A 14,760-nucleotide genomic window follows, 5' to 3' on the forward strand; every position below is an offset into this window, starting at 1 on the left:
GACTACTAAGTCGTAAGGTAATTCCGTTCCGTTCAGACTCGTTTGAAATTTCGACTGCACTTCCTCTTTGTGTTCGACCATGCCTTCGGTGTCCTGGCTCCTAAGTTTCCATTCCCATTTCGTAGTTTCCATCGTTTTTGTGGTCCTGGCGTATCCATTGGTTGCCCCCCGCCTTCCTATAAAGTGTCTTGGCGGACCCTTGCATATCATTCACCCTTAACCTGCGATTCAGATATTAACGGTGGGGTTGGATGCACTGTCATAAATTTGTATAAATAAAGCTAATTCAATTAACAAATAACTTCGAAACGTTTGAGTCATTTATTAAATATCGATTTGATACAAAAATATATTTATATCTATACATATATAACCGGCAAGGTGAAAAACGATTTAAATATAAATTATAATTTTACTATTATTTAGTTTCAAAGGTCAAGTTGATTTAACCTAAATCTTAAATATTTCATGATTTAAAGAAACATTCCAAGTCATTTCTATTGTATAATCAAAATCAATCGCTTGTATACGACTTTTGTTGTCAGTGCTTTCAAAATATTTATTTACACCTAATTCTTTATTTCTTTAGCTACAGCAAAATAATATTTAACAAAAAAAAAGGATTTCCGACGTTTTTCGTTCTTACAAAATTATTATTTGCTTGTTTCTTGATAAATTAAAGTAAATATTTTTTACTAAAACATGACCACTTAATTTTAATTTAAATAATCTGCAGAAAATACATTGTGAATGATATTCTTTGGCGAGCTTGCCCAATCTAACTTTTCCCTTTTATGGGCAGGTTGCTATCAATAAATGCATATTTGATGCTTAGTTTTCAATAACAAACATGGGCGTACCCCCGATCCAGGCGCGTAGCAACCTCCTTCTTTCCGGGAACTCAACAGCCGGCGAATGTGTTATCCGGTTGCCCGGAGAAACGCGACACCTGAACTTTTGTATGCTTCTCCTGCGGAGTGGGGTAAGTAAGAAGATTACTGGATTGTCGTACAAAAGGGTAATTGCATGTCAGTTTATTGTTTATTTTTATTATGTTTGGAGGAATGAAACTCTATGGCTTTCGCTGCAGGTAGATTATTTGTGGTTGCTTTTGAACTTGGATTGGTTGCTGCTGCTGTTGTTGTTGCAGCAGCTGCGGTTGTTGCTGCTGCTGCTGTTGTTGCTGCTGCTGTTGTTGCTGCTGCTGCTGTTGTTGCGGCTGCTGCTGTTGTTGCGGCTGCTGCTGTTGTTGCGGCTGCTGCTGCTGTTGTTGCTGCTGCTGTTGTTGCTGCTGCTGCAGTAACAAGTTCTGTTTTTGCTTCTCCTGGTACAATTGATGCTGCGCTTGCAGCTGCTTCTGTTGCGCCTGCCGTCGCTTTTGCTTCTCAAACTCCGCCAAATGCTCCTGCTGTTTTCGTACCAGCTCGTCCATCACCTCGTGATTATAGGTGGAGTGCAACATCAGTCCTAGAAGATTCGCCCGAGAAGACAACTGCTGTCGCAGCATGCGCTCTTGCTCCATTAGGTCGTCCAGCTTGAGCCATTGCCTAACACGTTCTAAATCGATTTCCGCACGCCGAATTTTCTCCCAGGCGTAATGCTTGAAACAGCTCTTCTTTGGGGCCCGGCAAAATTCGCCAGAGGGATTAAAACCCCCGTTTATCAAGGGTGAACCACACACATCCGTGTCGCTCACCTTAGGATCCTTGCTGTGCTCCGGACACAGTACCCTTAATCTTTTACAGTACGTCTTACTGGCTGGGTTGTAGAAATCACAAAACATATTGTTACCTTCCATTCGCGTTTGGAATATACTCCCGAAGCTGGCCTGCGATTCGTATTTGTTAAAGCACTTTTCCATGTGCTTGATGGCCGTTCGCGAGTGAATCTCGTGACCGCAGGTAATGCAGTACATACTCTGCTCGTCCTCCGCATCTGCAGTGTCTTGTGATCCATTCGTATCGATAGAGCTTCGATTGGCCCGGTCCACTATCAAACCTAGCTCCTCAAAGCGCTGGTCCAACTCGGCGAGGGCGAAACGCACCGTGGACTGCTTATTTCGAATGCTTTCCAGGTGCTTGCGTGTCTCTTCGGCGGCGCGGCATGGCGTGAGATTCCACTCCTGCAGACGCTGCGGTAGGACCTGAAACATAGACTTCAGTGGTTAAATAATGCTCTTAAGCGGGCCTGAGAATGCAAACCTGGAAGATGCGGTTAGTGGCCAATTTGAAGCCGCATTTGTCGCTACAGTACTTGCTCTGCGGTCTCGCCTGGCAGCAGCAACCGGGTCCATGGCACTGTCGCGTGCCTTCCAGCTCCGGGTTGAGATAAACCTCTGGGCTGGCCGCCCGCAGGCCTGTCATCACCTTGCGATCTTTTGGAGCTGCTTTCTCCCGCTTCCTGCCTGGACCCGTTTGACTCTGTGACACCTCTTTAGTGCCTGCTCCCGCCTGGGCCACGCAATTTCGGAATATGCAGCGCGGTTTGTGACCAACACGGACGCGGCAAGCATCGCACTGATTGCAATTGGGACGCCGGCATCCCTCGCAGGTGCCGCATCGCTTGCCCGCCTTCGGTTCTCGAGCATTACTGCTCTTGCGCTTCAGAGCCCCTGTCGTCGTCGGCACCTGCAGATTATTTGCTCCGGGTGCTATCGCTGCACCCCCTTGTCCTCCACCTGGAGGACCCAAGCCCGGGGCATTTAGACTCGTTGAGGCGGCATTCGAGGCCGCAGTCCGTTCGGTGGCCACAAGACGGAAAATGGTTTGCAGATCAGGATTCTCCTTCTTGCAGCGCCGGCAGTAGTACTGTTTGATGTGCTTAGCCTCTTTTTCGGTGATCCCAATGCAATCGCCGTGGTACCACTCCTCACAACCATCGCAGCCTCTGGAAAGCATCGGAATCAAATCAACAACATGGTCTTGGTCTCGAGAATCATTGGGCTCACATCATGAACCTCGAGCAGTCGGAGGTTCGACATATGCAATATGCCTGATCTTCCTGCTTGAGTATGGTGGCAATCTTAGACTTGCGCTCCGGCAAATCGAACTCCCGTGCGATTTCTCGCCGGATTTCCTCTTTCTGCAAATAGATCGAATAGTAGTTACAGTCATTGTCATCTCAATCAACTTACAGTTTTCTTATATTTCCGTTTGTCCGCCATGCCGCTTCAATCTTTCCCAGAATTCAAGCCTGCAAATTGACGTCCCGGATTCCAAAAAAAATAAACTATTAATAATGGTGGTGGAACTGGAAGCGCATATCGTGAATTGTCTGTAAGTTGGTCGTGGACATATCGATGAGTGTTGTAAAAAAAATTAAAAGATATAAACATATTTTGTTCAAATATACTCAACGTTTTGTACATATATTAAAAACTACTTATGTTTGTAAAGTATTATTTATATAAATATGTTTTCGGACATTTTATTGATATGCGACTGACATGAAATGAATATATACTCGAACATTGATAGTCGTTACAATCGACTTAAGACCACTGCTATCGATTATTTCCCACATCTAATTGTAATTACCGCGCGTTTGCTTGCCGCATTTTTGTTAGCATTATAAGTTAAGTTGAATGTTTATAACGAGAAATAATGGCGGCCCTGAGCAACCTTAAACAGTGTCCTCCTTTTTCTACGCTGCCGGATTTGGCGCTGCGACACAATCACATTCCGGAGCTGGAGCGCTATCCCCAGATAAACCTGAAAAGCGAACTTCAGGCCAATCCGGCTGGCCAAAGATTTTATGGCGGCCAGAGCTTTGTGCCAGTGGATGAAGGCGTTCTTAAGCGGATCACCCGTACCTTCTTTGATGGCGGATTCTGGGAGTCACTGGAGGAGGCGCGGAGCACAAAGAGCCGCGAGCAGGCTCCGCTGATTGCCCAGGCAGGGGACTTCATTGCCCGTATTCTGGGTCTGGCAACCGGCTTGAGACTGAGGATTCTTCCGCATACACAGGAACTTAGTGGAGAGCGGATTGCACAGTTCGCTGAAACCAGGTGGGTGAAGCAAAGCTTAATAGCCAGTTGATAGTAAACGCATTATCTCTGATTATTTCAGGGATTGGCTTAACAGCGACGTGCGATTCCTTGCTTGGAACTGTCACTTCTTCAGCCTGGCCGTGGCTGGTGTGGATGATGTGGTGCGCATTTACTTTAAGAACTCAAACACCGCCACCGCAACCATTCTAAAGGTAGGAAGATTAACTTTTTCATTACTTACACCAATTAAAGCCTAAGATATGTTGATTTAACATTATAAACACAAATGACATACTTTTAAAATATTTCTTGATCTATACAAATCATTAAATTTTAATTATTTCAGAGCCCCAATCAAACGGAGATCACTTGTATGGCGTGGCGGCCGCTCTGCGCCGCAGAGATCGTGATTGGATGTCGGCAGGGACTTTGTTTCTGGGAAGTGGACAGTAGTCTGCATCTGGGTCGTACCAATGCGCCCTCCAAAGTCTTCAAACAGTAAGATTACTTAGTTTTATGCTATATTTTAAATAAAAACTGATCCAGCTCTTCCTTTTAGCCCCGACAATCTTCCAATTACTTCGATGCAGTGGAACAAGGACGGCGTTCAGTTGGCCACCGCCTCCATTGGTGATCGTGCCATCATTATCTGGCAACCGGACAATGGATTGATGCAACCTCTTAGACGTCTGGGTCCGCCGGGATCGGTGCTTAAATGGTCGCCGAATAATGACTGGCTTTTTGCGGCCACCGTGGATCGGGTATTCCGTGTATGGAACTGCCATCATCAGTGGTCCACCGAGCGTTGGGTGTGTGGTCCTGGAGGCTATGTGCAAACAGCCTGTTGGTCACCATGTGGTCGTTTCCTGCTTTTCGTTAGCAGCGCAGAACCGATTCTCTATCGCCTGCAGTTTGTGCAACAAAGTCTGCTTTCGTGTAAGTATAAAAATCTTAAGGTTCTGAAGCCCAGGGCAGCCTATTCTCAGTGTCTGGCCTTAAGTTGTGGTCAAATACAAGGGTGTGATATGGGGCTGCCCCATATTAATATTGACAGGAACAGGTTGGCGGCTGCTATAGCTTCCAGACCGCCTGTATAATGCTGACTACATTCATAAATTAGTTATTTTTGTGATAAATATAAACTAAAACAGCACAATAATTTCATATATTATTAATCCCTCTTGCAGCTTCGGCGGATGAAAAGGAAATTCTTCCTATTGCTGATCTAAATGCCTGCAGCATCGATGCAAATCGCACGCTGATCGGTGGTCCCGCCCAGCAGTTGGCATGGGATCCACATGGAAACTACCTCGTGATTACATTTAAGTCGACCAACTGCATTGCTGTATTCCGCACCTTTATTCAGAAATTTGACCTCCAAATATCGGCGGCATATTATCTGAGCGGGGAGACGCCGGCGGAGCATCCCAGCTTCATTTGCTTCCAGCCACTTTACAAGGATAACGATCGTTCCGTACTGACAATCGCCTGGTCGTCAGGTCGCATCCAGTACTATGCCTTCGACTGATTTTAAGCTTAATGTTTTTTTTTTGTATATTTTATTTCATTTGGTTTTTGTAAGCGTTAATACACAATTAAACAGGGTAAACTTGTTCTGGAATCTATCAACTGCGGTGGATTTTAATAAATCCAAAGGTGTGAGTAAGTAGGGCACAAAATATTTTAAGAATGTGGAAGGTAATTGACTATTAGAATCGAACAAATAGTTAAGAACTCGCATCTCTCCTACAAAACGCCCACTTTTGTCTCTTATTCACATTCAAATGAAATGTGCCAGCGTTTTACACCTTTAAGGTATTTTAAATCATTCAATTACGATCCCTAACAATTAATTATTTTCTTAAAATTGGTCCAACAATTATATAAACATTTAATGAAAATAGCTAATTACATTTCCAAGGATTTATTAATATTTTCATTAAAATAGCTTATCCATGGAATATAAGAACAAGAAACGTATAAAATCACATATTTTCTATGGAATCATAGTTTTTAATTTTAATAAACCTCAAAAAGTCGAGGTAATTTTGAATAGACTCAGTGTATTGAAGTAATTATTGTCGGCAACCAAGTCTTCTATAGAATACGACTGCCTTAAAGCTGCAAAACGCTTCACAAAAACTTGCATATAAATATATAAATAATGGTATGTGTATATATATGGTATAGCATATAACGTGATTCCGATTAAATAACAAAACAAAGAGTTAAATATCAAACATAATAAGGGGAACGATTGCTGAGGCAAAGGGATCACACTTGGAGCAATACTAAGTCATAATTTACATACACACAATATAACCACACATATAATATTAATCGAGTTGGTCCCCCAGAAGTCCTAGATGTCACCGAAGAAGTATCCTAGGGCGGTAGCCGCCCTTATTCGTACCAACGCCTGTTCGTCCTTAAGCAGAACGGAAATCTTGCTGGCCACAGCCTCAGAGTGGACGTTTCGTTCGCTTAGGAAGTTGTTCAAAATGCCTGAGGAAGATCATCGGAATATAAAAGTTTGGAGACTTTAAGGGATCGGAGGATCTAGAAGCTTACCAATAACAATGGCTGCACTACCCCGCACCTCCGGCCACTGACTACGTAGCTGCGGCAAGCACGAGTCGATGAAATCCTGGATGTGATCGGTCAGCTCCAGCGCCTTAAAAATGCAATTCAAATGTTTATATATGATGTTTTAAACCATCGTATTGTAAACTTACAATCAACTTCACGAATTCTAGTACAAAGATGTTGTAGTTAAGCTGGTGACTCCGTTCCTCGCCCAACTGTTGCTGAGCCATCTGCGCGACTTTTGGTGCGTTCAGGAGACGGCAAACCCGCTGCAGTGTCCCGCGGCAGGCCGCCACAATAGCCGCCTCGCTTTCGCTTAGATGGAGGAGCAGCGGGAAAAGATTGGCGATGAGTTGCTCTCTTAACGCTTCCATTGAGGAGGTTGGTGAACTGCTGCCATCATCGTGCTTGCCCTCGCATATGTCACCAAACAATTGAATGGCCGCCTCGCGCATCTCTAACGCATAGTTTCCCAGAAATGGTCGAATACGGATTGCCAGAGAAACGTGGAAGGACTCCACGCGCTCGCTTGGCAGGGCTCGCAAGATTCCAGACAGTCCGCGCATGCTCTCCAGCGGAATGTTGATCAGACAATCGCCAACCGGATCGTCGACCCCTTTCAGCAAGGCTCCGATTGCAGTTTCAGAGTAGCGCTTCGCTTCCTTTTCCCCCAATTGGCCCACGTACCCCATGCCCTGGATGCTCAGACCACGCACCACCGCATTGGGATCCGAGAGCGCTGCTCCGAGATGGAGTAATATGGAAGCAGCTAGCTCACCGGTGGGTTTCAGTGGCACTAAGCGGGAGAAAAGACCCACAGCAGCCACTCGCTGGCCGTCGTGCGGCGAAGCCACATATTTGCTCAAGGAGTTGACCAGCTGCCTCATTTGTGGACTTCCCAGCTGCAACTGCTGACCCAGTCCGATGGCCATTGGAGTTAACAGTTCGATGTAGTTGTGCCAATCTGCGCTGCTCGCCAGTTGGTTGTTCACAGTGAGCACGCTGGCAATCTGCTCCATTTCCAGGTTGGTTAGAAAGGCCTAAAATCAAATATTTTGGTCAAGATTACAAGATGCTTTTGTCCCTTAAAACCCACCTGAAATGTTTCCAGGGCTATTTGGCAGGGATTGAGTTTAACCAGATCCTTGTTGGGAACAAATCCAAACTTGGTTTTGCCCGATTGCGTCTGATTGGGACTTAAAGAGACATTTACAGGATTCGGTGGTGCTAGGTTGGTGTAGCTGCTCAGAGAGGTCAGCAGCATGCAGAATATATCCGAAAATCTTGTCTCCAGTTGCTATAAACAGCAAACATATGTTTTATATTAAAACTTTAGGAATGTTCTCCCATCACTCACCCCCTTGATGTCCTTACAGGGCAACATCTCATGCAGGGCGCAGAAAATAGCAAACGGCTGACCGCTTGCCAGTTTCTGACGTTCAGAGAGCGATGCCTCCTGGCCACCCTCCTGCAGTGATGCGCCACTTAGCAGCTGCAGAAAATTGTCCAGTGTGATGCCCGTCAACTCCGGATCGTTGCACACTAGGTGCCAGTACTCTACCAGGTTGGGATCGTATGGCAGCGGCTGGGCCAGCATTTCGGCACAAACCAACTTGGGGTGGTGCTTGGTGAGGGCCACCAGAGCTTTAAGTACTCCGGACTTGGCTCTGGGCACCTCGCACACTTGCAGGGCCAATAAACTGTCCCTAACCAGGTCGGGGATGGCGTGGAATAGCTCCGAACCCTTTTGCTGGATGAAGAACTTCAGAACCACACTGGCGCCGATAGTGGAACTCTGCTCGGGATCTCGGAGCGAGTGAAGCAAGGTTTTGCTTTAAAAAAGGAGAAAGAATATTTGAATGATTCTCACACATAAAAATACAACGCATACTCACCAGAATTGAAGGTACTGAAAGCTGGAGATACGCAGGGCAATGATCTTGGCGATGTCGCCGGCTAGATTGTAAATCTGCTTGGGTTCGTCTGTGATAATGTGCTCCTTAATGGCCTCTATCTCTTTTAGCCAATCAGCAGTGCTGTCGATGCTAGCTATTGTCAGGGTTTCGTATATACACGCGATCTCTAGTGTCTTCTGCAGGATATCCACTGATACCTGTCGTACCGTACCATTTGAGTCAATGCATCTGGGCACAATTTTGCCCAGCATCTGGCCTGTCTGGTTAAACTTTGATGGGGCTTCGCATCCAATTTTCATTGCCTTGATGTAGACCTCCAAGGTGTTATTAAAGACGTGGCTAGCGCAGATTCGCACCTCTGAATTTCGATCCCGTGTCCAACCCTCTAGGATGCCAATAATCAAATCCAGGGTGGCCGGCGATGCATCCAACTCTACGATGGCCCGCACCAGGGCGTTTAGCTGGGGCAGAGATTCGTTCAGGTGTTTGGCCAGGAAGCTGTTGCGTTCATCCTCCTCCTGCGAGTCGAATTTCATTTTTAACTGCTGGGCGCAGCCGAAGAAGTTGCGGCACGCTATCTCAAAAATCACTCCGCCGTCCACACACTCCTCTGTATCGGGACCACCTAAAAGAAGTAGGATAAAGTTTCTCTGGTTTATTAAATATACGGATTTTCCTACCTATTCGAATAAAGTCAGTGCCCAGCTTGAGGATGGTGGGCAGCAGTGGCAGGTCGTGGAAGGGTGCCTCGATGGGGATGTTGAATACTGTCTCCATGATTTGCTTTCGGTGGCGCAGCGGTGCTGGCAACTGGTCCTTGGTGGCGATCAACTGGTTGCAGATGCTGAGCAAGGTCTGTAGAATGGCAGACATTATTGTTTGGTCCTTATGCACGGCCAGTTGTTGGATCAGAAAGCCCAGCAGGGTGTCGTCCTCATCGAGGTGCTGGATGGATTGCAGCGGATCGGCTTCGTCCATGATGCGACCGAAGGCCTTGACCACCAGCAGGTTGCTCTTGTAATTTTCAAGCTCTTTGTGCGTATCCTTAATGAAGTGCAGATTGCTAAAGAATCCGGTGGAGTGCTTTCGTCCACCGATTTGGGCCAGTTCGGTTAGCTTCTTGACCAAATGTCCCAAGTGCTGACGCGATATATAGCCCAAGGCTCTGGCGCAGGGTTCAATTCGCTTCTCGTAGTCCGCATGCTTGACATGCTTGTCCAATCTCTCCTGCCTGGCACTCGTCACAATGAGATCAATCTTAGTATAGATGCAGGCCACATCGGTCACCTGGAGCAGAGTTAGGGCCACCGCCTGGAGGAGCATGCCTCTCTCGGCACTTAGGTCAGGCAAATGCCACTCAGAGTGGGGTAACTGCATGGGATACAAGTACATCTGGTCCGCCAGTTTACTGGCCAAACGCTGAGGAAAGTTCTCATCCAATCCGCCTAAGAACTCGTTCGTTTCCAGCACAAAATCATGCAGAAGCTGACGGTAGGCACTCTCTCTGTTGATTTGTAGTAAGAGGTCGGGAATTCTTCGCTCCCATAGTTCCTCCAGAGCGGGATTCACTTGGGGATGATAGTAGCGCAAGAAACTAAGGATATTCGAGCAGCGTTTGATGCACTGTTGGTTGCCAAGGAGTGCCAAACATCTTGCGTAAATTGTCTCCGCTCCAGGGACCATCACCTTCCCACGCTTAATGACACTGCGATCTTCACCAGTGGCTCCCCCACCGTCTGGTGTAGCCTGCTCCGGGGCCGCATCTTCGCCTGCTATATCGTACTCTATATGTGGAGATTTGGCAAACAAACTAGCTAGGCACTTGGCGAGATTGCCACAAATATCAGTGTAGTCCAGAAGGATTAAGTAGTTCAGTAGCTCCCTCTTAAGTAGCTCATCCAAGGTGCCCACTGTAGAGGCTAGCATGTACAGGGTGTTCTCACAGCTTAGGACAAGATTCGCGTGTTCCTCCTGACTGCCATGCTCTTGGCTTGGCTTGGAGTACCTGCAACTGTGCCGGACTACGAACCACACAAACTCCTTGTCCCTTATATGGGATTTTTGAGCGAGTGCCACAATAGTCTTTAACAGGGTGAGCTTCATCTTGATTCCCCGTTCACTCAGGATCAGTTGTTTCAGGCACTCAATGGTGGCTGGAATGCGGTTCTCTATGTTGCCGGCACAGGAGTTGAGCAGATGGGTGAGTATCAGCAGGGACTTCATTCTCTCACGTTCGCTATTGTTACGAAGATGAATAAGCAATGTATCCATGATACGGGTTGAGTAAGGATGATGACCGGCTAGCAGGTGAAAACAGCGCAGCACTTCATAATGACCCTTAACAGTTTGTGGCTTCTCGTAGTCCGGATACACACAGACCAGGTCGAACAAATGGGTGACCAAGGGATCGATGATGCCATCCAAAACGGTGGCATTTAGGGCCAGGTTTGTTTTTAGCACGGAGCAGAGAAACTGGGTAACCGCATTCCTGTCCACACTGCGTCGGTATAAGGCAAGGATCTGGGGAACCAATCTGGCGGCCTGATCTTGAATTCGATCTTTGGGCAGCAGGGGATACATGCTGGACAAGGCTTGGAGTATCTCCACGCAAACCTTCGGCTCACGGGAGTGCAGCCACTGATTGAAGAGCACATCGTAGGCTACACTGATCTCTGTGGAGCAGTTCTCCCCCTCCCCTTTACCGCCCTCCTCCAACAAAGCTTCACTGAATCTACCGATGGCATAGGCATGTGCCTGCTTGATGTGATCATGACGGATTCCAACTAGATGTGGCTGACATCTGCCCAAAATTGCCTTTATGTGAGGCGCCACACCTGACGGATTCTCGGTGGCCAGCAATCCAAGACACTGCATCAGCATAAAGTGGGCAACACCATCGGTACTAGTTCCCTTTTCCTGAAGAGCCTCCATCACCTGCTCGCAGCTCTCCGGACTGCTACGTCCGATTGCCACTAAAATACGCTGGGCGGGATTCTGTATCAGGGGAACGTGTTCGGGATTCCTAGTTAGTTCTTGCAGAGCCAAAGCAATAAGTTTCTGATTGGCAGCCGGCGGCAGTGGAGTTTCCGCACCCACTACGCGACGAATACAGCTGGAAAATGAAAAACCCGGATGGATTAAGAAAGCTGGTTCATTGGATATCCCCTAGAGATACTCACTCTAGCAACATGGCCACCGTTTGCTCACTCATCTTGGGCTGCTGCGACCGGTGCTCGCTGAGGATCTCCGCCGCCCTTTGCGGATGAGTTTCTAGGATTTTAACGATCGCCTGCTGCATGGCGACACGCACCTGCTCCTCCTTGTCAGTCAGTCCATCGAAGATATTGTGCAGCACGCCTAAAAAGAAAAATTCATGAATCTTTACTAAACTCAAACATATAGATCTTAGAATTGTATTCAACATATTCCCCTTACCATACTAGTCAAAATACCTCCACTTTGGTGTATATGATTCTTTTACTTATTTACATTATAAATTATTTTCAGAGAGAATATCATTTGTGATAAATACATATTTAATTATTGGTAGTCAAGATGTAATGTGCTTTACATTTTCAGTGTTTTATTTTAGTAAAAGTTTTAGAAAGAATTTGCAATACTGATAAGAGGGAAATTATGGCAATATAAAAGCTATTTGAATGAGTCACTAATTATACACTCTTTGGGCACAGTCAGTGGAATTAGTTAGAGCCATTATATAGTGAAACAATGTGTAGCATTCAGTAATACAAGTAACTAGATCAAAGTCAAGTTTACACCATAGTTCTATTTTAATGTAGACACAGTGAGGGTCACAAAAATAAAACAGATAATGTATATTTTTATAGTCTAGATTGTAAAATTTACACATTTACAAGATGAACATAAGCTTCAAAAAAATATAAATATTCCACATTTTTTGAAGTAAATTGTGAGTGTATAGAATAATTCTAATAAACAAATTGTTTCTGACATATGTATTTGAAAAATAAATAGGTCTAAAATGGTTTGGGACACATTTGACAATATCACACACCATGAAAAACAAGAATAATATAGGAGTCACCTGATAATGATATGATCAAAAAAACATCTACATATGTATAAGGAACACGTCAGTCTAGAGACACATAAGTCCAATTGGATTGAGTTTCCAGTGATATTCGAGAGGACGTGCTGTTATTTTTCAAAAATTAACTGTAAACCAATACATACACTAGCTGATGAATCAAATCAAATTGAATGCAATTTGTGGGTGTAATTGTGAAATGTTTTTGTATTGATTTGTCATACTAATAAATTTTTGTAATTTGTGCGTTGTATATACATATGTATATACAAACATGCTTAGATGCTTTTTTAGGGCTTCACACAATCAACAGGTCTCTAAATACATGTATAGATACGCAAACAGAGTTATTTATCTATCCCTTTCTCTTTCACTCCACCCCCTAAAAATGGGTCAACAAAGGATTCCCCGTTACTTTTGGGCGGTCATGTGTGCGTTTTGTCTAATGCGTAGTTGTATTTATAGAACAGGACAAAAGGCTGTGGTTTATCATTAATCTGGGCTGGAGTGTGAGAGAAGGAGAGGTGGTTAAACGCCCATTTACGTTAATGCTACATGAGTGTGTAAGTTTTGGGGGTTTCCTAATAGTAGAGTAATGTGTTTATCATTATCTATGGGATTTTCGGTTTCTCTTTGTTTTCATCTGATTTTCTTGTACCTTCCAGAATCGTGGGCTTATCAACAGGCGCCGCTGAAGAAGAAGCAGCTGCAGCGGCACTTCCAGTGGCGGCGTTATTTCCAGCAGCTGATTTGTTGTTGTTGCCCGATGTGGAGGATCCTCCCCCATCGCCACCACCACCACCTCCTCGATCATTCATCTTCTTGGTGGAATTGCGCGTTCTCTTCCACTTCTCCAGTTTAACGGGAATTCAGATAGCGATAAATTAAGACGCGCACTGCTTGACCGCGGAAAACCTCGGGAAAACAAGCGAAAAACTCCGTTGCGAAATTGTTTTGTTTAGCTAATAATGTGACCCTTTTGGCGTTGGAGAAATATGCTGGCAGTATGCGTTAGTGTATTTTATGAATGTTGTATGATAGCAAATCTTCTTACTTTACTTTGCTAAGTACTTAGCACGGACACACACCTCAGGCGATGTTTCAAGATCCAATAGGAACAGATATTCATGTTACTTTGTTGTACTTCCAACTAGACTTCCTATACCGGCTTAAGTCCTTTTTTAATGTTGTTACTAAAATCATTTTAATATATCCACAAGTTAAATTTAAAAAAAAGCAAAAGCACGCCGAAATTTTAGAAAAAATTGTTTTTTTTTCACTTGATAACTTTTCTTAACTTAACAGCGAATTATTCGATTGCTTCTTCCGCTTCCGCACATTCGCGATAAAAAGTGGTACTTTCCGTTTCATTATGATAAGTCAGAGGTAATTTTAAAGAAACACTGTTTAAAATGTTAGAGCCTTTCGTTGTTTTTTTAATCCGATATCATTGTTTCGACCACAAACCAAGGCGAAACCACAATATAGGCCCTATGATAACCTCTTATCACCCCTTTCCAAAACAAATAACACATGTCATTTTTAATCCGTGTTTTCTTAAGCAACAACACACATTTTTTAATTAAAATTTTTTTCATTTTTTTTCAGATAAACGTTAGTTTGATAAAACTGTTAGGTCGCCATGCAAATGCTAAGGGTTTTTTAGAATTTAGAATTTCACCATTAATTTTGTTTCATATTTATATTTTAATTTCCAAATGTTAGGTATTTGTTTTAAGTAAAAACTTCAATTTAGTAAATCAGGTGTTTTAAAAGTTTAGGAACTTTATTACATGTTTTATTTTTTAAGGAATAATTTGTTATACAAATTTAAATGATAATCCTCTTTTCCTCCTTAACTTTAAATAAATAAGAAAGAAAAGAAATGGAAAGGCCAGTTATTTTAAAGAACCTTTTTACCTTAAAGAAGAGTGAATGGTTTTAAGCAAATATTAACATTATTAAATCTATTAAAAATAAATAAATTTCAAAAGTGGATTTAAGTCATATTTGTATTTATATTATTCGAGAAACAATTTTGCAAGTACTATTAAATAAAAAAAAAATTTTAAATTTGTTTATTTTAAAAAACATTTTTAAGTTTTAAGCCAAACAACTCTTTAAAAATTTTGAAAAACCGCGCTTACCAAAGGCAATTCTCTTAACTCAAAATTATCTTGGCTGAATAAAGAGAGCGGCTT

The 14,760-nt window shown here is 44.0% G+C and overlaps 3 protein-coding genes across 3 annotated transcripts; 1 reads left to right on the forward strand and 2 right to left on the reverse strand.

The window, feature by feature from the left end:
* Positions 1–1,022: 1,022 nt before the first annotated feature.
* LOC108103187 (CXXC-type zinc finger protein 1) lies at positions 1,023–3,242 on the reverse strand. Its single transcript, XM_017208574.2, has 4 exons — positions 3,134–3,242; positions 2,948–3,081; positions 2,202–2,886; positions 1,023–2,143 (listed from the first exon to the last, which is right to left on the reverse strand). Exons 1-4 carry the CDS (start codon positions 3,161–3,163, stop codon positions 1,073–1,075), a joined length of 1,920 nt encoding a protein of 639 aa, XP_017064063.1. The 5' UTR covers positions 3,164–3,242; the 3' UTR covers positions 1,023–1,072.
* Positions 3,243–3,511: 269 nt separating this feature from the next.
* Positions 3,512–5,597, forward strand: LOC108103157 (aladin). Its single transcript, XM_017208538.2, has 5 exons — positions 3,512–4,006; positions 4,068–4,200; positions 4,335–4,486; positions 4,548–4,924; positions 5,176–5,597. Exons 1-5 carry the CDS (start codon positions 3,603–3,605, stop codon positions 5,514–5,516), a joined length of 1,407 nt encoding a protein of 468 aa, XP_017064027.1. The 5' UTR covers positions 3,512–3,602; the 3' UTR covers positions 5,517–5,597.
* Positions 5,598–5,855: 258 nt separating this feature from the next.
* Positions 5,856–13,629, reverse strand: LOC108103156 (maestro heat-like repeat-containing protein family member 1). The gene is made up of 9 exons (XM_017208537.2): positions 13,218–13,629; positions 11,670–11,847; positions 9,171–11,602; positions 8,470–9,115; positions 7,932–8,406; positions 7,671–7,871; positions 6,724–7,614; positions 6,560–6,662; positions 5,856–6,493 (listed from the first exon to the last, which is right to left on the reverse strand). The coding sequence occupies exons 1-9, from the start codon at positions 13,375–13,377 to the stop codon at positions 6,351–6,353; spliced, it is 5,229 nt and encodes a 1,742-aa protein (XP_017064026.1). The 5' UTR covers positions 13,378–13,629; the 3' UTR covers positions 5,856–6,350.
* Between the last annotated feature and the right edge of the window lie 1,131 nt (positions 13,630–14,760).

Source organism: Drosophila eugracilis, unplaced genomic scaffold, assembly GCF_018153835.1.
Source record: "Drosophila eugracilis isolate 14026-0451.02 unplaced genomic scaffold, ASM1815383v1 contig_649, whole genome shotgun sequence".
Classification (NCBI taxonomy): Eukaryota; Metazoa; Arthropoda; class Insecta; order Diptera; family Drosophilidae; genus Drosophila; species Drosophila eugracilis.

Coding starts and splice junctions, on each gene's coding strand:
- LOC108103187 (XM_017208574.2), bottom strand. CDS start 3,163: ATGGCGGACAAACGGAAATATAAGAAAACT. Junction 3,082..3,133: donor AACGGAAATATAAGAAAACT/GTAAGTTGATTG, acceptor ATCTATTTGCAG/AAAGAGGAAATCCGGCGAGA. Junction 2,887..2,947: donor GACTGCTCGAGGTTCATGAT/GTGAGCCCAATG, acceptor GATGCTTTCCAG/AGGCTGCGATGGTTGTGAGG.
- LOC108103157 (XM_017208538.2), top strand. CDS start 3,603: ATGGCGGCCCTGAGCAACCTTAAACAGTGTCCTCCTTTTTCTACGCTG. Junction 4,201..4,334: donor CCACCGCAACCATTCTAAAG/GTAGGAAGATTA, acceptor TAATTATTTCAG/AGCCCCAATCAAACGGAGAT. Junction 4,925..5,175: donor GCAACAAAGTCTGCTTTCGT/GTAAGTATAAAA, acceptor TCCCTCTTGCAG/CTTCGGCGGATGAAAAGGAA.
- LOC108103156 (XM_017208537.2), bottom strand. CDS start 13,377: ATGAATGATCGAGGAGGTGGTGGTGGTGGCGATGGGGGAGGATCCTCC. Junction 11,603..11,669: donor ACGGTGGCCATGTTGCTAGA/GTGAGTATCTCT, acceptor TTCATTTTCCAG/CTGTATTCGTCGCGTAGTGG. Junction 9,116..9,170: donor CACTGACTTTATTCGAATAG/GTAGGAAAATCC, acceptor TACTTCTTTTAG/GTGGTCCCGATACAGAGGAG.